The sequence below is a fragment of the Lissotriton helveticus genome, chromosome 8 (genome assembly GCF_964261635.1).
Source record: "Lissotriton helveticus chromosome 8, aLisHel1.1, whole genome shotgun sequence".
Classification (NCBI taxonomy): Eukaryota; Metazoa; Chordata; class Amphibia; order Caudata; family Salamandridae; genus Lissotriton; species Lissotriton helveticus.
The window spans coordinates 1,595,596,097-1,595,621,133 of record NC_136069.1 but is presented as its reverse complement, the minus strand read 5'-3'; the positions used below and the strand labels follow the sequence as shown (position 1 = coordinate 1,595,621,133).

Sequence of the window (25,037 nt, the reverse complement as noted above, 5' to 3'; positions counted from 1 at the left end):
TTAGTGGAGTCACGCCTGGCTGACAAAATGACATCCACCACATCGTGAGGGAGAGAAAAAGAAATCAGGTTGCCCCGTTCAATCTCCAGGCATGAAGGTGTAAGGTCTGGAGGTGGGGGTGTAGAACCTGCCCCTCCATCTGAGAGAGGAGATCTGCCCTGTGAGGGAGACGGAGCGGCGGGCGAGAGGAGAGGTGGAGAAGGTCTGAATACCACACCCTTCTTGGCCAATCCGGGGCGATCAATATGACTTGGGCCCGGTCTTGGCGAATTTTCCTCAGAACCCGAGGAATCAATGGTATGGGAGGAAACGCGTAAAGGAGTTGCGAGCTCCAACTCAACTGAAACGCGTCCCCTAAGGCTCCTTGCATCGGATACTGGAGACTGCAGAATGACAGGCAGTGAGCATTCTCGCGAGTGGCGAACAGGTCCACCCGAGGAGTCCCCCACATCTGAAAGATGTTGTGAACTACCCCCGGATGGAGCCTCCACTCGTGATCGGCAGAGAACTGCCGACAGACTGTCTGCACGAACGTTCTGAACTCCGGGGAGATGATTTGCCATCAGACAAATCCGATGGTCCTGAACCCAGTACCAGAGACGCAGAGCCTCTCTGCAGAGACTCTGCGACCCTACTCCTCCGTGCTTGTTGATGTACCACATCGCGGTTGTGTTGTCCGTCAGGACCTGAACCGACTGACCGTGAAGGGAAGGGAGGAAGGCCTTGAGCGCCAGACGTATCGCCCGCAATTCTAAAAGGTTGATGTGAAGCAACCTTTCCTCTGGAGACCAAAGACCCTTGACCTCCAGGTCCCCCAGATGAGCACCCCACCCGAGAGTGGACGCATCCGATATCACTGTGGCAACCGATGGAGGAATCTGGAAAGGCTTCCCTTGAGACAGATTGCCTTCCACGCTCCACCAAGACAGATCCACTGCAGTTTCTCTGGAGATCTTCACTGACTCCCTGAGATCTCCGTTGTGCTGATACCACTGCCTGCGGAGGCACCACTGGAGTGCCCTCATGTGCCAGCGTGCATGTTGACCAACAGAATACAAGAAGCCATCAGACCGAGCAGGCGAAGAACCTTCAGAACTGGAACGACCGCTCCATTGCAGAACAAAGGTATCATTTCCTGTATGTCGCGAATCCTTTGAGGAGGAGGGAATGCTCAACACACAGTAGTATCCAGTACCGCACCTATGAACAGGTTGCGCTGTGAGGGCACCAGGTGAGACTTGGGTACATTTATCGAAAAGCCCAACCTGTGCAACAACCGAGTTGTCTCTTGCAGATGATGGAGCACCTTCTCCGGCGACTCCGCCTTGATCAGCCAGTCGTCTAGATACGGAAACACATGTATCCCCATTCTCCTGAGATGAGCTGCCACCACTGCCATCACCTTGGTGAAAACTCGAGGTGCAGTAGTAAGACCAAACGGAAGGACCACAAACTGGTAGTGTTGTGACCCAACCGTAAAACGGAGATACTTTCTGTGCAACTTCAAGATGGGAATATGAAAATACGCATCCTGCAAGTCGATCGACACCATCCAGTCTTCTTCTAGCAGCGCTTGAAGAAACTGCGCAAGAGTGAGCATCTTGAACTTTTCCTGTTTCAGGTAAAGGTTCAAAATTCTGAGGTCCAGGATTGGCCGAAGCCTGCCATCTTTCTTGGGGATCAGGAAATACCGGGAGTAGCACCCCTGACCCCTTTCCTGCTCTGGAACCACCTCTATCGCACCTTTTCGGAACAAAGCCAGGACTTCTTCCTGCAGGAGAAGCAGGTGGTCCTCCGAACAATAACCCTGGCAAGGAGGGTAATTGGGAGGGAATTCCTGGAAAGGAAGTGCATACCCATTCTCTACAAGATTGAGAACCCAAAGATCCGATGTTATTAATTCCCAATCTTGTAGAAAATGTGTAAGCCGACCCCCCACTGGGCCCACATGATCCGGAATGGCGGATCTAGGGCTGCTTTGCTGCGTTGGCAGGGGGTTGGGAAGGGGAGGAGGAAGAGGAAGAGGAAGCTTGACGCCCTCTAGGGCGGGATCTTTGCCTGCCCCTGTACGACTTGTACAGCGTATTCTGCTGCTGTTGTGGCTGCTGCTGAGATGGTCTGTAAGAACGAAAGGAAGATCTGCCAAATCCTCTGAAGCGTCTTCCAGTAGTACCTCTGGACTGGAGACCCAAAGATTTTGCAGTGGCTCTACTGTCCTTAAAACGTTCCAAGGCAGCATCAGCCTTCTTACCAAACAATCCTGAGCCATCAAAAGGCAAGTCCATCAAAACAGACTGAACGTCTGCAGAGAACTCCGATGATTTAAGCCAGGCAGCCCTCCTAGTGGCAACGGAAGAGCCCATGACCCTCGCCACCGAATCAGCAGTGTCCAGACCACTCTGAATCACTTATCTCGCAGCTGCTTGAGTGTCCGATATCACCTCCTGAAAATCTTTCCTCTCTTCCTCAGGGATTTTCGGAACCAACTGCTTGACAGAATCCATCAATGCATGAATATACCTCCCCATCAGACAAGTTGCGTTAGTTGACTTAAGCGCCATACTGGCTGAGGAGAAGACTTTCTTAGCGGTTTGATCCTGCTTCCTGGATTCCTTATCCCCAGGAACCTGCGGAAAAGCCCCAGCAGACCTTTTCGAACAGGCAGCCTGTACAACTAAACTCTCAGGCAGGGGGTGAGTTGACAAGAATTCAGGGTCACCTGGAGCAACTCTGTACCTCCTCGCTACTGTCCTAGAAATTGCAGGAGCAGACAAAGGCTTCTTCCAGACTTCAGATAAGACTTCCAGACTTCAGATAAGGCATCATTGAAGGGTAACATAGGTTCAATAACAGATGAGGGTGAATGAAGAACCTCAGTTAAAATATTTGGCTTATAATCAGCAGTGGGCAGAGTAATGTTCAATAAACTCGCTGCTTTTTTAATAACAGTGTGATAAGGCACCACATCTTTCGACGGTACATTTGACACTTTAGTCAAGTCCCACTCAGGAGACAGTTCAAGCCCACTGGCTTCACCCAAGTCCTCAAAAGGATCTTCAGAATCCTGTAACTCCCCTTCTTCAGTATCTGAATATTGATATCTTTCTTCAAGTCTCTGAGCTTCTCTCCGAGATCTTTCCTTCACAATAGAAGCCAATGGATTAAGAATAGACTCCGACGGGGTCGGTGCCGGCGTCGAACCCGAAGTCGGATGAGGTTGTTTTATACGAGGTCGAGCAGAATCCTGCTTCGGAGTCGTAGGTATCGGCGTCGATGGAACCGGCGTCGACGGAGTCGGCGTCGACGACACCGGTGGTGTCGGAAAATGCCAATGCGGTGGTATAGCCGGCATAAAAGGCATGAAGGGCGCAGGGGCATAAGCTTGGGGAACACCCAAGTTAAAAGCCATAGGACCCGTGGGACCAACAGGTGCACCAGACGGGAACATTGCCCTAGAATAAACTCCAAACATGGCGTTCAGGAACTGAGATGGAGCCTTACCTGGAGTCGGAAAATCCGGATATGGACCTCTTGGTTGTTCCTGAGGAGGCGGAGTCGAAACGACGTCGACCTCTTCATCGAGTCCAGGAACCGGGGTCGACGAACCCGCAGGTACCGGAACCTCGACTTCACCAGCGCCCCGCTCCTCACCTTCATCCTCCGGACCAGAAGGATTGGATAGAACTGGAGAATGGACCTGCTTCTGAGACTCGGGCGAATTCGGATGGGAAGCCTCACCAACAGAGTTATGATCTTCCGATTCCGAAACTTCCACTTCCTTACTCAGAAGTTTGACCTGGGACTTTGGTCTTGAACTAGAGTCCTTTTCTGAGTGATGACGTGACTCATGGCTTCTCTTCTTGTGGTTCTTCTTCGAAGATTTCGAAGCATGAGCCGAAGACGACTCCGAGCATGACCTCGAACGAGACCTCGAACGCCGAGATCGAGACTTCGAAGACTTAACTCTCTTATTCTTTAGTTTTGCCACGAGGAGTTTCGTCTCCCTCTCTCGTAAAGCCTTCGGGGTCATCTTCTTGCAGCAAGGGCAATCTTCGACGTCATGGTCGGAACTCAGGCACCAGACACAGCATTCATGACATCTCGAAGAAATTAAAGATAGACACAGTAATAGAATAATAGTAACAAAGTTACTGTGAAGCTACAGTACGATCCCAGAAAACCGTTAGCGTCGACGACGCGGAAAAAAGGGAACTGATGTCATCACGCCGGCGTGGGCCTATTATAGGCGTCGGTGACGTCAGCGGAGTCGCGAGCGGTGCCGTGCCTCTGTGACGTCCGGATCCACGCCGGCGCGAAGCTACAAAATTCCGAATGTTGCCGACGCAAGGGGATATTCACATGGTGAGGAATCCACACGGCAGATGTATCTATCAGAAAATCCTGGACTCGCCACTCGGGAGGGTAGGCCCGAACTGAACTGTGTCCAGAACAGGTCCGATGAAGAGGAACATCTGTGAGGCAGTCAAGTGAGACTTCAGCACGTTGATAGTAAACACCAGCGAAAGGAGATTTGCCTTAGTCTGGAGGTGGGAGAGGACAGTCTGGTTTGAGATTGTCTTCAACAGCCAGTCGTCGAGATAGGGGGAAAGACTGGGACCCCTGATCTGCGCAGATAACCTGCGATTCACCACAATCAACTTGGTGAACAGCCGAGGGGCGCTGGTAAGGCCTGAGGCAGAGTGAGCAGTTTGAACCTTTCTTTCTGAGGAACTAGTGGAGGGCTCACAGATCTAGAATACGACAAAGGCCCTTGTCTTTTTTCGGGACCAGAAAGTAGCGGGAATAGCAACCACAGCCTATTTCCGGCACCGGAACACTCGCTTTGGCTCCAATGGCCAAGAGTCCTGACTTCCTCCAGAAGCAAATTCAGGTGGTCGTTCGTCAGCCAGTCATAAGTCAGAGTCATGGAGTGAGCAATAGTCTCAGCGGGGAGGGAGTAGCCCTTTCGTACTAACTGAAGAACTTGCTTGTCCGAAGTGATGTTTTGCCATTGGTGGAGGTGATGGCTGATCCTACCAACCAACCGGCCGCTCATGATCTTGAAGGGCCGGACTAGGAAGGTTTAGAGGCTGCAGGGGAAGTGGACCGACTCCAAATCTGGCCGCCTCACCCATAGGGTCGAAGTGAGCCACGCCGAGGTTGCTGAACTTGCGCAGCCTTGTGGCTGAGAAATGGCTGGCACGGCTGAAAGACCATTGCGTGGCCACGAAAATGGTGAAAAGCATGAAAAGCAGATTGAGAACAGGTGGTCACCGAGAGGCCAAAGGACTTGGCTGTAGCATGCAAGTCCTTAAAGCGCTCCAGGATCATGTCTGCCTGGTCTGCGTAGAGACGTGTGCCATCAAACGGCATGCCCATAAGGGAACCCTGGACATCCCCAGAAAAGCCATACGTTCTCTACTAGGCGTGGTGTCAAACAGCCATTGATGATGACATTGTCATGCACAGCAAGTCGGTAGTGTCAAGTGTGAGAAAGCACTCTCTTTCTGCATGGTTGCCCCCACTTTTTCTGAACTGCTGATTTACTTTGACAGTGTGTGCCCTGGGCTCCTACTAATCAGTTACCCAGAGCCTATGTTCTTTCCCTAAAACTGCAATGAAGACCTAACACAATTGACACTCTAGCCACAGGTAAATGGTACTACAGGTAACAAGGGAACTGTGACCAGGAAAAACCTTTAAGGGCTGCAGCACTTATTGTGACACCCTTAGAGGCCATGTACCTTTAGGCTGCGTGTTTTGGGGCAGAACAAAGTGAAAGGAGTTATGGCACACATCCCTGTGTGCCATGCCTACAACCCACTACCCTGGCATTGATCAGCCACCCCTCTAAGTGGGTGCACTGTACCAGTGGTGAGGGTACAGGTGAATGAGCCCTGTACCCCTACAGCGTCTAAAGCCAATTCTTAAACATTGTAAGTGCAGTAATGTCATTAAGTGTATATGGTGCTGGGAGTTTGTCATTACGAACGCCACAGTACCATAATGGCTTTACTGAAAACTGAGAAGCTTGGCATCAAACGTCTTCGCACATTAAACCCATACTGATGCCAGTGTGGGACTTAATAAAAAATGCACACGGAGGGCATCTTAGAGATGCCCCCTGACAAACGATCTAACACTAGTGTCCAAGCTGAGTGGCTGCTCCCCAGTTGCCGCCACTTGATATGTTTCTGGACCCCTGGGTCGAGAGCCTGCTGCTCTCAGGTGCCTGAAACAATGCCCATCCTGGGACACTGTGCAAAGCCTCCTCCCCCAGGATGGGATGGGTCCATGAATGGGAAGCTTGCTGCCTTTGGGCGCTTCCCCAGGCCTTTTGCTGTTTCCGGCAACTGGTTCCCACTAGTTCTGACCCCCACTTTGGGCAGGAGAACCGGCGGAAAAAACCAAGTGAGGAAGGGAGGTGTGCCCACCTTTGCCAACCCTACCCCTCAGGTGGGGAGGCGAGGTGAAGCAAAACTCAGATCCTGCCATCTTGCAGATGAGGTGACCCAGCCAACCAGAATGAGGCATATGCCCCCTCCCACTGGAGGGTGGCATAGTAGGGGGTGTACACACTCCAAGAAAGGGACCCCTTGGTCCCAACCTTTTACTTACCTGGAACGCCCCTAAATCTAGTATTATGGGGCACCCCTGAACCTTGCCTCCTAAGACAAGCAACGACCAAGAAGAAAAGGACCGAACAGCTGTGCTGAAGCATAGAAAGAGGACGCCTACTGACTTGGCCCCAGCCCTACCGGCTTTTCCCCACCTTGAACCTGCAGAAGCGAAACTCTGGTGTGTCCTGCAGCCAGCAACCTAAAGAACTCAGAGGACCTGCCCTGCCTGCCAAGTAAAAGACTTTCTATCCCGTGAACACCAGATTTGTTCATCCACAAGCTCCAGCTCAGGCCAAATCCGCACCACAGCCGGAGTTAGAGTGGCCCAACACCACAGGGTCCCACTGGCGATTCGGACCAGAGATCTGGAGGATTTCCCCGCCCCCTCGACCGCAACCAGAGCTGGTAAGAGAAACCCAACGCCTAAAGACACCCCTGCACCCAAATCCCCACAGCCTTGGGTGGTCCAACAGACTGTCCCAGCATCCCCAGGAATCCCACCTTGCCTCTCCTACAGGTTGTCACCTCCAGAAGATCTGTCCCCGAGCCTGAAGTCTTTGTTGAAACCGGAGATTCTCCATTGCAATCAACATGGCACCCGACGCCAAAACAGCACCCTGCACCCAGTCGCCCCCAGTGCCGCTTGGGGTGTAGTTTGGGTGCTAACTCGGATCCCCTTTGCTCTGAGCTTAACACCAGGAGCTTTGTTCCCACAACCCAGTGGCCTGTTCGTAAGCAGCCACCAACTGGAGGCACCCTATCCCCCACTGGATAACATGGGCCTAAGACCCTGCACTCGGCCGCCCTACTGACGCTGAGGGTATAACGAGAGTGCAACCTTGACCCCGGGGGAACCCTTGTGCTTATCCCAGAAACTCAAACCCAAAGACAGAGTTCTTACCTGGTAACAGTTAATTTCTCTCAATGGGAACCTATTGACTGTTTTTCTCTGATCTAATTACTTAGATTGCACAGAAAGATATTGCGATCATTCACACAGTAGTCTTGTGAGATTTTAAGTAGGGTGTTATTACCATGCAGTAAATCCACCATGTTAAATTACAGTTACTGCCTTAAAATATTACTCCGGACAGTTTTAATGAATAATTAAAACTAATAGATCAGAAAAGGAATAAAACTACCCTTTTTCAGTTTTACACAGTTATCTACTCTAGCTCATATCAACCACCACAAATTCCGATAGGCAATACTCAGGATGGCGGGCGGTGTATTAAAAAAAAAAACGGTTAAAGCACTATTGGCACAGAATGTCAAATGTGATGCACATATTTTGTGCCCCGCTTCACGTTTAGTGCAGGTCTCTCAATCAGCCTGTCAACGGTTTACTAGTGCTTTGAAGCAATCGATTTTAAAACTAGATTTACATCCAAAAATAAAAATCAGAAGACGAAATACCCAACTGTATTTTGTAGGAAACTGGCTCTATATATACACACACCACCAAAATGAGGTATGGTGTGTATAGAGTCCAGGTGACCCCAGAGGTAGGCAGAGGTTAAACTTAGATAGAATCTTACTCTCTAATTGTGGTAGAGTGGTCGAGCAGTGAAGCAGTATCAGAGGACAGTGTTAAGCATTTGATGTACACAGTCAGTAAATGAATTCGCACACTCAAGAACTGAAGTCCAAGCCAATTGTATTTGTATAAAAATATATACTATTTTATTTTTAGAACCAAGCAAGCCTGGCACAGGTAAGCATTAAATACTTTATAGTAATAAGTTACTGGATAAAGAACAGTTTGAAAATGCAATAGAAATTGTACTTTGTTTGATTTACAGGGGATACAGTAGGATGCAGCACTTCGCAAATACAGTACATTGAAATGAATAGGCTTTTTCAGTAAATTACAGGTAAGTTACTTAGTATGTTACTTTTCTTACTCAGTGCTGGATACCTGGATTCAGCACTGGGACATTTCCTGTAAACAGGCAAGTAAATAAGTTATTTGTGCGATTTTTAAAGAATATTTTTAGATTTCAAAACGCCACACTTGGAAACTTTTTAAAAGAAAATTGTCAGTTATCCTATGGAGAAAAACAGGTTAAAGGTTCACAGATAAGTAATCGACTGTTAAGGTTCTGGGGTTAGACTCAGAGGTCCCCCAGGGTCAGTGACGCACTGTTGTTGCAACTACAGCGGCACTAAGACAGCCAGGTGCAGAGTGTTGAGGCCAAATGTTATCCAATCGGGGATAGGGGGCCTCCGGTTGGTGGCTGCTACCAAGCAGGCTGCTGGGTTGTGTGAGCAAAGCTCCTAGGGTTAAGGTCAGGACAAATGGGGAAACAAAGTAGCACAAAAGGTGCACCCTCAGCGGCACTGGGGTGGCCAGGTGCAGAGTGCTGTTTCGACGTTGGGCGCCCTGAAGGGTTGGTTAGGCAGTCTCGTTGGGCACCCAAGGCCGTGGGGCTTCGGGTGCAGGGGTGCCTTTTGGGGTCGGATCTTCTTAGCAGCTCCTGGTCGCGGTTAGGGGGCCTTCTGGATTTAGACTGCAGGTGTCGGCTGGAGGCAGGTCAGGGATCACCGGATCTCAGGTAAGGATCGCCAGGGTGACCTCCTCGTGGTGTTTTTCCATTCTAACTCGGGCCGGGTTCGGCGGGGGCCGAGTGGGCTGGATTCGTGGTCCCTGGCTGCTTCCAGAGGTTGCTGCTTGAACAAGTCGTTTGTTCACGGGAGATTCAGACTTTGAAGTGAAGGCAGGCAGGTCATCCGGGGTTTTTGAGGTTGCTGGCTGCAGGACACACCAGGATTACACAGAAGCAGGTTTGAGGGGAGACCGGCCTTTAGGGCTGGGGCCAAGTCAGTGGACGTCGTACTCTTGTTAGCTCTGCACGGCTCTTCGGTCCTTATCTTTTCTTGTCATTTCTGAATCTGCCTCCTTGGTTCATGGCTGCCCCCTAAATACTGTAATTAGGGGGCGTTTTAGGGGTCTTGATGTCAGTAGCCAAGGGCTACTGACCTTAGGGTGACTACACCCTTGGTGTGCTTACCCCACGTGGGGGAGTGAGCACAATTTCTAGTCCTGATTGGGGAGTGCCTTCCAACTGCAAGATGGCAAGTACTGGGGAGTGGGCTTCACCTCTCCTCCACCACCTAAGGGGTGGAGTTGGCAGAGGTGGGCACACCTCTGGGCTGGCTAGTTTTTCCCACCTGTCTTCCCGCCGAAAGGGAGGCGAGACAGGAAGGGGGCCTGCTCCTGATAGCAGGAGAGGCTGGGGGTCCCATTAGAAAGGCTGCCAGGCCTTTGAAGCTCCCCTGCCACAGATGGCTCTTCCTGGCCTAGGAAAGGCTTTGTTTCTGGGCTCAGGGAGCGAAGGCTCCCACCCTAGGGGTCCAGAAACATGTCTTGTGGTGGCAGGCTGGTGTGTACCAGTCAGGGAACCCACCATAGGCTGGTCATTTTCCAGGGGGAATCTCAAAGATGCCCTCTGTGTGCATTTCTCATTAAATCCCACACTGGCATCAGTGTGGGTTTAATGTGCGGAGATGTCTGATACCAAACTACTGCAACAGAAACCCACTTTCATACATATTTCAATCTTGATTACCTGAACTTCACAGTTTAACTTAAGGCATAGCACTGCTCATCAATTAGCACTAAAATGCGGTTAATCATATACATTTCAAACCTACCTTAACTGGAGGCAAGCCTATACCTTTATACTGATGAAGCAAGAAGTACAAATAAAAACAATGGCGAATGTAGCTTCTACCTACCCTTTTCGGTAAGGCACTTTCGGATCTCGGACAACTCAAGCTCCAGCTCATCTCTAAGGGTTCGCTCATCTGTCAGCTGCTTCTTTAGACGGTGCAATTTGAACTGCGGTGTGTGAAAGACTTCATTTATGGGTGAGGATGGTGAACTGCAAAGGAAAGTGACCACTGTATTAGGATACCCCAATCTTGTGGGATAGGAAAACTAAAATGTAGGTAATCATCCACAAGCAGGAATATTTATTATTTCTAAAATCAGTTAATGCAGACGTGTACAATAATTCACAAACGTTTGTAAGCACACCTGCAGAACACACAAGGAGCCTGGTGTGATGTCTGCGACTGAGTGATAAGTGCTGTTAATATGGCACAGCAGACGTAGGGGCTCCAATTCACAAGGTGTTGGTAAGGTTTGTCATTCGAAAACAGTGTGGAGGAAAAATGCAGCATCTGGCAGACAAACTTGCACAAAAACCATTGCGATAGCACGTTTTCTGTTGAGCAAGCAATGCAGGAGTTATACTTAAAAAATGCACATGTATAACCCACACAAACATCCTAACACCCTTGCAAAGTACATGCCTGGAAAACGCTACTGGTACCACTTTGGCTCTGGGAAAAAATTGAGTACAGGCAGTTGATTTATGGGAAGCCCTTTGCAAAATTTAGCAACTGGATATTAAGCTGGAAAACCTTAATACAATCACAGTTGCAAGAAAGTAGACAACCATATGCAGTGGATAGGGGGTCAGAAGAACTGAGATGAACAACAAAAGTGATATGCAAACCTCGTTGTCTATCATGTATACATAAAACTTAGTTATAAACCCTGAATAGATCACCCTGGAGTGGCAGCCAAAGGCACTTTCCACTAAAGGTTAGATCTCCCCAGACCAACTTTAAAAATATGCATAAGCAACACCCTTCTGCAGGAAATATACTTAATTGTGGTTATTCTATTAGGAGGCGTAGTGTCTTTAAGCAAGTTGTATATAACAAACTAAACCGTGGATTCTGGAAAAAAAAGTTTAAAGAAAATACAATTGAAATGAGTGAACTGAGCCATGCAGCCACCACCACCTTATCAAGCTCCACATTGGTGGTTGGTCTACCCGTACCGTGTCAACTGGACCACAGTATCTTGAACTGCCCTTTAAACAAAGTAAGCTACATTGTCAATTGCTTATTACTTCAATGAAGATTCCTCTGGCTAAAAGCTTGTGTTAAAATTATATTTTAATCATCACTGCAGCTTCATTTATAAGACTTGAACAGAATCGCATGACCGGTCCACAAAAGTGGTAGTCTGCAATGAGTCTACCCCACACCAGTTAAGAACATAGTAACAAAATGGTTACTTACCAGTAGGAGTAACCCCAGCGTCCTCCACAATAGTGGCCAGGGGTCTAACGTAGATGTTGAATAATAGAGGACTAAGTATAGACCCCTGGGGCACGCCGTACGCCGATGGACAAATTGCAGATGCAGCTTTTTCAGAAAAGACCTGGAAGGTACGCCCACTTAAGAAGGAGGTAATCCAGTACAGCGCAGGACCATCCACTCCCAGGGACCGAAGAGATGCAAGAAGAATGGAATGGAATGGGACACGGAATCGAACGCAGCACTCAAATCCAAAAGGATGAGTGCAGATGTTTCACCGCGATCTATACCGTGCCGCAAACTCTCGGTGACTCCTAGGAGTGTGGTTTCGGTGGAGTAATGCGCTCGGAAACCAGACTGGGAAGAATGTAAAAACCCCGAACTCTCAACAAGATGACTTAACTGTGTATTAACATGCCTTTCCAGGACTTTGGAAAAGAGAGGCAGCAAGGAGATAGGTCTAAAGTTGGACAAGTTGGATACGTCCGCTCCTACCTTCTTAAGGAGAGGAACAACCATCGCATGTTTCCATTCCTGCGGAACATAGGACTCAGATAGGGAGGAGTTAAGAAGTTTCATCAGTACACGACGAGAGCTAGAATCCAATAGTTTCAATACTTTAGCAGGTAAAGGATCACGTGGGGAGCCAGATCTGATGCTGTTCAGACAAGAAGAAAAGGAGGCATTGTCAAACAATTGCCATTCCCTGAGCTTCACAGCAAAAAATTGTGAATTCTCTAAAGTCAGTACAGATTCTGTCAATGATTCATCAACCATAGTAGAGGGGCTCAGGGAATCAGATACGTTCTACCTTGGCAATAAAAAATTCAGCAATGGAATTACATTGAGCTTCATCCAATGCAGGGGGGACCGGGGTCGTGTCTGCTCCTGTTAGTTTCTTTACCACAGAAAAAAGTGTACGAGGACAGTTCTGGGCATGCGTCACCGTGTTGACAGTGTAGGCTGCTCTTGCCATTTTGCATTGTTTATGGTACTATTACACTCGGTATAACGATTACAGCAGATCTTCCATACAGTGCATGTGCACTGCCGTGCAACTTAAAAAATGGAAGTCACATGGTAGGCTGCCCTTTCATTTGTGTAGGTAAACAGACTAACGATTCTTCGAGAGAGGGAATAACCTGTTGCAGAACTAGTTTTCCAGGAGTTGGACTGAAAACACCTGAGGGGTGCAACAAGAAGTATGTCTCCGAAAAGGGTCCAGACATCTCCGGCAGCCCCAAAGGAAATTATGTAAAGTGGTTAGGGTTGACCCATGGGAATAGTAGCCCCTAAGGTTATTGAGCCCCCACCCATTTTTTCAAACTACAAACCTGAAATTGGCATAAAAGTAGAACCTCTTGGCAACCCAACCCTTATCTTAGATCACTATACGACTTGAAAGACAACATAATACGGTCTGGCCTGCTGCTACTTGTACCGAGCAGAGACAGGCTGCAACAAAAACTGAACTTCACTTGCTGAACTGGAGGGACTTGAAAAGTGGACTGTGCTTGCTGTGCCAACTAGCGGAAAAGAGATCCACTTTTTAAGTGACTCCGAGTGCTAGTTGGCTAGCCTCCGGTTAAGCTTCTGGACAACCAAAGGCTAAGGAATTCTGCACTCAGACCAGTTACCCAGGAACGCCTGACCGCCACTGGCTACCGAAGTGCAGCTGAGAGATTTCCACCGTTTCTGAGGTGTCCCCAAGTCTGTGGGACTTGTTGCCAAAGTGGATCCTGTTCCCAGAAAAAAAACAATTTGTTTCCCTGTAAGCCACCGCTGAGACTGATGGAAATGGTTGACCGTTTAACCAGTGGCAACTGGACCTGCAGGGGACATCCCTGCTGCAAAGTGGAATAAATTCTGGGGCTAGAGACTGCTTCGGACGCTCATGGATACCAGGGTGATCCTCAAGCACACTGACCACTTCTACAGTGACAGACAGAGCCATGGTTTTACCTTGTTGTACAGGAGGGAGCACTACCAGTGCTTCAGTCCAAGCAAAACACCTCAAACTACAGTCCATAAGTATCCCCGGTACCATATACTAGGGACTTACAAGTCTTTATGCCAATGTGGGACCAGTCATTTAAACATACACCCTTTTAAGGGTCAAAGCACATGCACGAGTCCTGTTTAGCAGGGTTCAGAGTATTTCAGAGCCATTACACCAGCACCTAGTAGTCAAAATGGTAAAGAGCGCTGCAAAACGATTGTTCCCTTACAAGCATGCAAAACTGCTGACAGTGCTCATTCTCTGCAGTGGCGAACAGATCTAAACAGCTCCCCACAGCTGAAAGAGACTGGATGGAGACACCATTTGTGACCCGCTAAACATCTTCATCTGTGTTTCTCCGCTCTGGCATTCAGAGAGCCCACCAGTTGTTGAACCACCAGGGAATGGCCATGACCATCCAGCCATGTCCAGAGACGGGGCATCTTGACACAGGGTCCATGACACCCACCCCGCCCAGTTTGTAGCAGTACCACATGACCATTGAACACCTGCACCAGCCTGCTTCTTATCAAAGGAAGGAAGGCTTTCAATGTCAGACCTGTAAGCAGAGAACTGCCCGGGACCAGGGTTCAATTCCCGACGCGGCAGGGTCTTGGACCAGGGTCAACGGACTCGATAATTCTCGCCTCAGTGCCTACTCTAACCAGGGAACACACTCGGTAACTCTGGGCATTAAGCTTGCCTCATCTCTACAACGGCCCCCCACAGACGCCGGGGATGCCTGGTTTCACCCTGGAGATACCCAGAAAGGGACCATCTCACAGGGAAAACCAGGACTGGTTCCCCAGCGGTCTTCAGCGCCAGGACACTCGGGTAGAGTAACAGTGCGCTTTACAAGTATCCCATACATGTCAATCAAATCGCCGGAGGCACAACAGGTTGATGTAGAGATCAGACCCGACCACAGTTCTCAGATTTCCACCTCTCCCACTTGGCTGCCCTATCCTAGGAGTGACGCATCTGTCATTAGTCAGTTCTGATTGGGGAAGGGAACCACTGCCTATCTTTTGCAGTTCCCTCCAAGATCTGGGCCATGTCAGAGACATTCCCCTGATGAGGCGCCTAATGGGACTTTTAGGTCCCACTGCAGATCCTCAGAATCACTTCTTTGTTGGACTGTGGTAGAGGAGAACAGTGCACTGATGACCAAGACTGCTGGCCCTGGACCTTAGTTATCCCCTTAACCTGCTCCCAACTCATTGCAGCCTGTCCAAGTGGAGAGAAATAGCCACAGTAGCCAATGGGATAAGAACTATTAAACTGCTCACTACAGTTTATTGCATTTCTTAAAAGTGACTACAGTGATTAACGTACCTTCAAAAAATTCATATTTCCAGGTTTCCTCAATAGTTTGTTATTTTGGTATCTAACTTACGACAAAATACACTTTGATATCAGGTTTTTATTTATTGTGTGGGGTTTTCTACTTATGACTGTTTTGGTACTGCTAAATGCTTTACATTTGTTTTTTTATGAGTTAAGCCTGACTGCTCTGTGCCACAGCTACCCAGAGCTGAGCTTAGGGGTTTATTAAAGAAACCTAACTGTAACTGACGGAGATTGTGACATTACAGGGTGTATTGTCACACCACCACATAATTCAGTTTCCTACAGTGCACGTTTCTTGCAATGTGATGGAGAGACTGACATTTAGCATCTGATTTTAAATCGCACTTACAAGTTTACAACTCCAGGTGGTTTGTCATGATTCTCTCCTCCCTTGGGAAACCCAGGAGGCATGTCAAATTTCTAGCCTGCTTACAGCTCCTGTTAAATCACACAAAAAAGGAAGCAAAGAATTCTCTTCACTGCAAATCGTTCATTGACTCTTCAAGTAAATACTGTATGTGTTGCAACCTTTGGAAATGTTACCATGTTAAGCCAGCTTTGAAAGGCCTTTGCTGGTTACAGTAGTCTCAAGAATAACATTTTGAACTCTGCTTCTCACAAGGGCTTTTTAAAACAAAACCCTGGATGCCTGCATAGACTAGCACCAAACTGTTACAACAGCAAATCTACAACTTCGCATCAAATTCAACAATATTACTTCAAATACGGTACTGACTCAGTGAGCATACTGAGAGCCAAACTGTTAAGCACTCATTTCCGTACTTGACTGAATGAAAAATCATCAATTAAAAGGACTAAAATAGACCGTTTCTAACAAGCATTGACCAGAAACAGGATCTTCACCTGCAAAAATTGTCTGAATAATATCTTGCATCCAACTAGACTTCCATTTTCTTCATTTGCCGATCTGTTGACAATAGTAAATAGTTGAGCGCATAAAGTAACCCAAAGTAGATGAGCGGTTCATTACAAAAAACCTAAGTCAACAGCTTCGCTCACTGCATCTGAAGCAAAATTAATGAACATGAAAACATGAAGATGCAAAGAGGACACAAAAGAAGCCTAAGTCAGTCATGAGGAAACCACAGAGCAAGTTCCAGCCCTCACTCAGTGGCACAAACAAAAGTGTCAAACCAAAAGGGGTTGCTGTACTGTTCCTAAGGAAGGAAGCGATAGGAAAGTTCTTGCTGGCGTGACCAAGGTGGGGAAAGGAGAGGGATATTATTGATACCCTGGGGCATCCATTGTGTTGGATATATTTGCCTCACACACCCCGAGGAGTGTCATGCTTCATCATCGGCGGTTGCTCCTCGTCGGGGAGGCGGTGCAACCCCCGACGGGCACACCTCAGAGAGGGGCTCTTTGGCGGAGATCTTTTTTCCAACTGCCTATAGGTGAAGTGGGGGTATGTGGGCAGGGCGGTGTAAACCTATGGTGAGGTGGCTAAAATGTAACAAGGGGTACCGGAATGGATTTTATTCTGGGGGTCCCCTAGCTACGGTTAAAAAGTGAAGCTAGTTCCCTAGGTGTCAACCTATTATGTTGTGTTACCCTAGAAGATACTAGTGGTGCATGTGGTCAACATGTTTCTCGCATTTGGTATATTTACCGCGATTCTTCAGGACCAAAGTGAAGACAACAACATGCTCATGTCATATGTGTTGTAAATTTTACCTTAGTGGATCCTCCTATGCCTATGTCTAATGATCATATCCTAGGGGCCACATGAGTGTTCGGCAGGGCTGAACTACAGCGCTGAGCCCAGGGTGTGGCTGAAGTCTGCTGTGTCCGGGTGCAGTGACCTACCCGTCCCCGCCGAGCTCGAGTAACTAAAGTATCTAAAGTATCCCTCTCCTTTCCCCACCTTGGTCACGCCAGCAAGAACTTTCCTATCGCTTCCTTCCTTAGGAACAGTACAGCAACCCCTTTTGGTTTGACTCTCGAGTACTCTGTACAGACACTAAGCTGTTACTGGACCTTCCACCATCTTGAGTGGTAAATGGTGTCCTTTTGCCTCCCTTCTTTTTGAAACCCACAAACAAAAGTGTGGCATGTAGAGAATGCACAAAGGCTAGTGAGGGGATAAAACAGTTATTACTGATTACAGATCACTTGGCAAATTTGAGTGGAATTTACGGAAAGTCAGGATACGGATGAAGACATTAGGTGCATAATCATCGACTTGCAAATGCTGTCTGAGGATACTCATACAGAAGAGACATCTTCACAGTGAGACAATAAGCTATTTAAATGAAGCATGATGAAAGAAATGCACTTCAACTTACTTTTTCACAAATGATGTTGATGCAATCTTGTGTAAATCTATAAACCGGACCTCCGGCTCTCTCCTCCGAATTACCGGAGAAAGCTCTTGATCCATAGGGTCAACGGTGCTGCTGGACGACAATAGGGCTATAAAGGATGAAATCTTGAGTTAATTACAAAGGTATCATGAATGTGAAAACATTTACATTTAGCACATTTACTGGATTCTTAAAAAACAGGACGCTATATTTTTTTTCAACATTCATAACCGTCTCAATCTACGTTCAAATTCCAGTTTACTTTTCAACATTTTTTTTTCTCAACTGGGTTAAAAGTTAATGCTCCCTATTCAGGATATTTCCACAGCCATCGTAATTGCAGAAGCTTGCATTGAGGCCCATCACTTCATTTTGCTTGGATTTCTTAATCGGTCATATAACCCAAACATCTTAAACGTAAGAGTCATTTCAAGTATGTGTAAACAAGATACTTATCCAGCACAGCATTCCTCACCCACCAGAGTTACTCTGAGGCACTGGTATGAGGTTGGATATATAAACTTAACACTTGGGAGGTGATTTAGGCCACAAAGCAGCACCAAAGCTATGTCACCAGTGGCACAAGAGCAGCGGTTGCAGGGTGCAAAATCAGCATCGGACAATACGTTTCACTGGAGGTCGTCGGTCACACAAAGAGGCTGCAGGCTCTGACCAGGAGGGTGGCTTAAGGTGACCACTGGCTCGGCAGTGGAAGGGGCAAAGGGGGGGGCACATCTCCACTATCTGGAGAGTTCCTGGCCAGCATATGAAAGGGCAGGAAGCCTTTGAGGCCCACCGCCCTGAATGCTGCTCCTACTTGGGGTTGGGTGTGAAACACCTCCACCCAAAGCAGCCTTTGTGTTTGACTCACGAGAGAACAAGGACTCCCACCTGAGGGGGTCAGAAACATGTGTGTGTGGCAGGCTGGTGCAGATCATTCACCTGGACACGAGGGAGGTGGTTGTTTTTCAAGGGGCATCTCTAAGATGCCCTCTGAGTGTATTTTGTAATATATCCAACACTGGCTTTAGTGTGGGTTTACTATGCTGAGGAGTTTGATAAACTCAGCATTCAGTAAAGCCATCATGGAGCTGTGGAGTTCATAATGACAACCTCCCAGCCCATGTACTCAATATGGCTTCACGGCAATGTCTGAATGGCACAGACCTTGATGGGGCATATTGCTCATGCAGCTATGCCCTCACCTGAGGATAGTGCACCCTGCCTTAGGGCTGAGAGGCCTGCTAGAGGGGTGGCTTACCTATGCCACAGGCAATGGTTTGTGGGCATGGCACACAGGATGTGTGCCATGTCGTCTTTTAGATTTGTCTGCACTAAAACAAACAAGTCTGCAATGGCAGTGTGAAAGCGTTTGGTTTGGGGCCTCCGGGGGTGGCACAATATGTGCTGCAGCCCTACGAGGCCCTTTCTGGTCACAAGGCCCTTGGTACCACTGGCACCCTTAACAAGGGACTCGCATCTGAGCCAGAGGTGTGCCAATTGTGAAAACAAAAGGTACTGTTTTGGGAATGAACACAGGCACTGGGAAACTGATTGGCAGGGAGTCATAGCACACTCAAAAGGAAATCAGATATCAGGCAAAAAGCGGGGGTAACCATGCAAAAAGGCGTTCTTTCCTACACAATACATTTGTATATCAAATAGACGTAAGAGAAGATTGTACATTATTGCAAGGAAGACAGTCTGCCCTAAGAGGGTACGTTTTGAGACAGTAATGGAAATACGTAAAATGTGGTGCATCGTCTTCCCGGCACACCAGATAGCTATACATTTTCATAACCCCTTTGAGGCAATCAATTCTTAACAACAATCTTTTTGGATGCAGCTGCTTGGTCTTGGCACTTTGTATAATTGGCCTACTGCCAAGACTGATAATCACTAAGGTTTAAGTACTTTTGCTGCTTCACAACTAGTATATAACCTTCTGCATAATACTGGAAGCATTTACAAGTAAGACCATTTGCGATGAAGTCTCTAGTAACACTATACGCTGGAGAGGAGTAAATGGGGTAATGAAACCAGCAACGGAGTGGATGTCCAAGACGAGGGTTGCATGCCACAGACATAATTCAAATGTTTGCTAGCGGTCTACTTCTAAATCAATGCTGGTCGGATTGGTCACCCCAAGTGGGACGGGTATTCCCAGACGTGGTTCCCGTGCTCTCCATGACACTGGAGTCAAGCTAGCTTGGGAGGACCTGGCATGGCAGTTTGGGCTGTTCCCCACCGTCACGACTGATTTGCACATGGCTGGGTCTGACCTGGAAAGGCATTCGGAGAAACAAAACAATTGATTTAGGCCCAGATCTCTGTACTCGGGTGAGTGTTTGACATCGTGCAGCATTCTGTCCTTCAATTGTTCTTTTGCATTGGATATAGTGCAGCAGTTGGCAGTATCTACAATGTGATCTACAGTTGATTGTAAGATATGCTGGGCCTTAAACAAGAAGCTAGTTAACATGAAGCCACTATTTTTATTCCAATTTTAATTGCTCGCTTATGCATTGCTAGAGAATGCATTAAACCGACACCTCTTACTGTATAAAAAGGAGTGGGCATTTTTCGGTTAGGTTTACGATACAGAGGCTTCCATTCTCCAGCTCTGGGGCAAAGGGGTGGAATTTGGTCACCCAGTTGTTAGTTTGTTTTATTGTCTCTCTTACCGCAAATATGAAATGTGTTACTGCTTCGCTGCTTGGTATACATTTTCCTTTTGTTTATTTTTCTCTGTCTTAATATTGTATGTGTTGAGCATTTGAAATTACATCCAATTTTTATTAATACTTTTTTTAAAAGGACAATCAATAGAAAATGATTTATCGACTTCATCATGAAACATTTTTTTTAATCCCCACAAAACAAAAAAGGCTATTTAAAACAAGGTAGCAGTATTGCGCCCCTGAGTCACCCCATTTCAATTCTTAGTTTACCAATTGAAAAACTATGGGGTCTTTTTGTAACAAATTTGTATTGGTTTTCGGAAGAAGCCATATGGACAGCCCCATGGGCAGTACAAGGAAGCAGTTCGGAAGGCAATATGCACTACAATTACAGACATTGGCATTCCTGAGGTCCTCCCAGAACCGGGTGCAATCAAAGAGTCCCACCAAGGAGCCCTCAGGAGCATTCTACTGGCCCCAGCCCCCTCCCCCCCTCCGCCCCCAATAGTCAATTCAGCATACAGCTTGGCTCTCCTCCACACATATTCCAGTTCACAAACTATGGGGTCTTAAAATATTAGATATACAATTTAAATTTGATATACAAAGTCATTATATACAGAAACAAGATTTTACTAAATTGAGACAGTAGCATGGCCACTAGAGCAGAAATATTTTTGTTAAGCAACTTCTGGTGAAAGGCTTTAACATTTTCCTCTTTGTGAACGTTCTACATGGTTGGGGCAGCAAGTGGCAGTGAACTTTAGAGCTGGTTTGAAGGTGGTCCCCAATGAAACCGATCAGTCATTGCTTTCCACATTCTTGCTTCGCCTCAAAACAGCCTTAATGCAAGAAGATTTTCTCACAAATGGCCATGGCAAGAGAGTTCACACTTACTTGTGACCCTACAGTAGTGCTGTGCAACACATCAGCATATAATCAGATTTGGGAGGAGAGGGGTAATGCTAGCATGCCCAACCACCACACACTTCATCTCACCATAGCTGGTGGTACAATTATTCTTTAAGACTAACAAGAAACCGTAGGAAAATTCAGGCTGTCAGAACCCTGCAACAATGAGATCTGGCAAGCAGTCAACTGTAAAGTTCTCAGAAGATTCTAACTTTTCTTTTTTTTAAACTTTTTATTGTAGTTGCAGGTACATAATACAGTCATAAGGTCACCTTGAAGTTGACAGTACCGAATCTTACATTCTTGCCGCTTTAAACCATCTTAGGTACCGTGTAGTCATATAAATAGCAAGTGAGTTGTGCACCGGTGTGCCAATGCTCGTACCCATGTAAGCAGAAATCAGTCCCATGAGTATAGTCTATATGACCTGTAGCATTCTGTGTGCGTTAAACAACCAACAATACATAAATTTTAAACAGTAAAACCAGTCATCACAAGTAGGTAAATTTCCACATTCACACCGATCTGTTAGCCATCCCTCACGTTCCACAGAACGTCTCAACAGAGTCTGCAATTGTATAGCACAGTGTCTGACAGGTCCACTTCAGTAACCACCCCCCAGCCCGTTATTCGTCGTCCTCTTCAGAGTCTAGGTCTTCTTCTTCTGGCAACGGTTCACAGAGGTCCCCTCTATAAGTGTTCCACGCTGTCCATACCTTGTTCCATTTGCGGGGGCAGGCCCTTAGCACATAGACCGCCCTTTCCGTAATCATCAGTTTGTCCATATTGCTACCCCACCTATAAGCTGTAGGCAAATCTGGTGTTCCCCACTTTTGCTCAATGTCTCGTTTAGCCACCATCATGGCCAGGGTAGCCCATATCAGTGCATGCCTATTCAGATCAGTAGGGTCCCAGATGTTCAATAAGCATTTGCGAGGTTCTGGCAAAATGGAGATCTTAAGCGTTTGCGAGACAGTACGCATAACCTGCCTCCAGAATTCTTGTATGTGTGCGCACTCCCAGATTGTATGATACAGCGTCCCCTCCTCCCCGCACCCTCGAAGACAAAAGGGATGTGGTGCCCGGTGTATTCTGTGGAGCAGGGTCCTAGTGTAATAAATACGATGTAAGATTTTCAGTTGCACCAATCTGAATTTTGCGGAGATGCCAACTTCTTTCGGGGAGGCCAGTGCCTCATTCCATTCAGAGTCAGTAACCTCTCCTATTTCACCCACCCATCTCTCACGTAATTTTACCGTTGGGTCCCCTAGGTTGTTGATCAGTTTTTTATATGTGAGGGAAGTCTCGCTTTGCGGCATATATTCTGTTAAGAGCCTGTCTTCTAGTGGTGAGGACTCTGGTACATCCGTGCCCGCTGGGATCGCTTGGAGCAATGCGTGTCTTATTTGCACATATCTAAACGTCTCGGTTGTGTTCAGGCTATATTGCTGTTGGAGCTGTGGGAACGCGACCACGGAGCCTTTGTCCCATAGGTCCCCGACCGTGGAGATTCCTATGCAGTCCCACTGCGCAAAGCCCTTGTAGGATCGTAGGGTCCCCAATGATTTTATGTCCCACAGCGGTGTCATTTTGGTGATTTTCCCCTGCCATCCCATCCGCTTTTGAGCAATGTGCCACAGGGCCGCTGTGTGGTGCGTCGGGCCCATTAAACTTTTGACCCGTGATTTGTTATATAGTGCTGCGAGCATGCAGTCTGACCCTAGTTGTGACCAGTCAGCTCTATACGGCGGGTCATTCCTCGGGGCGTGTATCCATTGATTTATCGTTTTAAGATGGGCTGCCCAGTAGTACAGCTGTATGTTAGGCAATGCTATACCTCCTTCATACCAGCTCTTTGTCAATTTATCATACGCTATACGCGCCGGGCCATTATTCCAAAGCAAGCTCGAGACCAGCGCCGCGACCTGCTTGAAATATCTCGGTTCCACAAAATATGGAGTATTTTCCAGCACATAGAGGAACCTGGGAAGTGCCATCATTTTATAAAGCGCTGCACGCCCAAGGAGAGTCAGTGGCAAGGCCGCCCAATGTTTAACATCTGCTCGAAGGCGTTCTATAGGTGGTTTCAAGTTTTTGTCAAAAAAGTCTGCGGCGTTGTTCGCAATAATAATGCCCAAATACTTAAAGGAGCCTCGTGCCAGCGCCAGGGGGCAGTCTTCCTGTAGCACCGGTTCTGGACCCTGTAATGTGTATATAACCGACTTCGTCCAGTTCAGGGTATATCCTGACGATTTTCCATGCGCATTGCAAAGATCCAGCAGCGCTGGGATCCCGCTTTCAGGCTCTACCATATAGATCAACATATCATCCGCATAAAGGGATATTCTATCTTCCCACTCCTCCTCCCATGTGATCCCTTTGAGCAACGGTGTAGTTCTGATCAGGATTGCCAATGGTTCTATCACCAGGGCGAAGAGCAAGGGTGACAATGGGCACCCCTGCCTAGTCCCCCGTCCCAGTGGGAATGTTTGCGAGACATGCCCATTGGCTACTACCTGCGCCACCGGTTTCGTATATAGTAATCTCACCCAGGCTATGAACTTTGGTCCAAAGTCCATACGCCTCAACACCGCAAATAGATATTCCCATTCTACCAGATCAAAAGCCATTTTGGCATCAAGGGAAAGAATAACTGCCTTCTCTGGGATAAGGTGTGCTCGAGCCAGTACCCCATGAATTCGCCTGAGATTCAATGCTGTACTTCTGTGAGGCATAAAGCCTGACTGATCAGGGTGTATCAGTGTCTGCAGGTGTTGTACCAAACGGGTGGCCAGCAATTTTGCTAGAACCTTAGCCTCCACATTAATCAGGGAAATGGGGCGGTATGAGGAGCATTGAGACTGAGGTTTGCCCGGCTTTGGGATGGCCACAATCGTGGCTGTGCGCTGGTCCAGCAGCAGTTCCGCCTTTTCCAGGCTTTCCATATACATGTGCCGTAACGGTTTACTCAGTGTGTCGGCCCGTGCTTTGTACCATTCTAGAGGTATACCATTGGGTCCCAATGCTTTACCCGAATGTAGTGCCTGAATTGCCAGTTGAATTTCATCTTCTGTCGGGTCGAGTTCAAGCTCTTGGATTGCCTCTTGTGGAAGCCTGGGGACGTCAATGTTTTCAAGCGAGAGTGTTGCCGCTTGAGCAGTAACCACTCGTTCAGGGGTATATATTTCTTGGAAGTGACGCGCCAAGGTGCACACTATGTCTTCCGGGTGTGTCTGTGGCTCACAGTCGTGTGAGTACAGTCGCTGTATACCTTTATTACCTCCCCCCCTCTTGTCTAGCCACACCAGCAATTTTTCAGCTTTGTCACCTATGTCGTATATCTTATTTGCTGTGCCCGTGATATGACCCTGGACTGTCGTCGTAAGGTGGGCCCGGTATTGTTGCTGCCGTAGTTGTAATGCGTGTGCTGTGTCCGGTGAGGGGTCTGCCACGTGGGCAGTGTTCGCCGTGTGGAGCGCTAACTCGAGCTCCGCGAGTTCCCTCCGGCTTTCCCTTTTATGCCCCGTTATCGCCGCCATCACTCCCCCCCCGCAGGACCGTTTTGTATGCCTCCCATAGGACCGAGGGAGAGGACACCGATCCCGTGTTTTCTGCAAAATAGCGTGTAGTCACTAATTGAAGTTCCTTCCTGATCTTTGGGATTGTAAGGTAGTTCGGATATATTGGATAAATTCTAGCACGTCTTTTTTCTTTTGTGGTGAGTGACAGGGACACCGGTGAGTGGTCAGATATGCCTCTGGGCAGGATGTCTATATGTGTACTGTGTCCCCGTGGGGTGCAGTTGACGCCAAACGTCTGTAATGCCCATTGCCTCCAAGAATCCCGGGAGTGTTGCAGTCCCCCTAGGGCGTTCTCGAACGGGAAAGGTGTCCACTGTCGGGTCCATTATTGCATTGAGGTCGCCCCCTATGATCGTGTCACCCTCTGGGAGGTCCAAAAGGAATTTACCCAGTGCGGGCAAAGCTACAGAGTGTAGTGCCGGGGAGATGTAGACTGAAACCACGTTGAGGGGCTT

General features: G+C 47.8%; 1 protein-coding gene across 11 annotated transcripts in view; it reads right to left on the bottom strand.

Annotated features, from left to right (window-relative positions):
• Positions 1-25,037, bottom strand: part of NUMA1 (nuclear mitotic apparatus protein 1) — an 832,005-nt gene that overhangs the window by 564,196 nt on the left and 242,772 nt on the right. For all 11 annotated transcript variants that reach the window (XM_078658631.1, XM_078658637.1, XM_078658630.1 and 8 more), the window contains exons 8-9: positions 17,391-17,517; positions 10,359-10,504 (exon numbers count right to left, since the gene is read on the bottom strand). In XM_078658631.1, the coding sequence (XP_078514757.1) occupies positions 10,359-10,504; positions 17,391-17,517 (273 nt within the window). The remainder of the gene's footprint in view (positions 1-10,358; positions 10,505-17,390; positions 17,518-25,037) is intronic.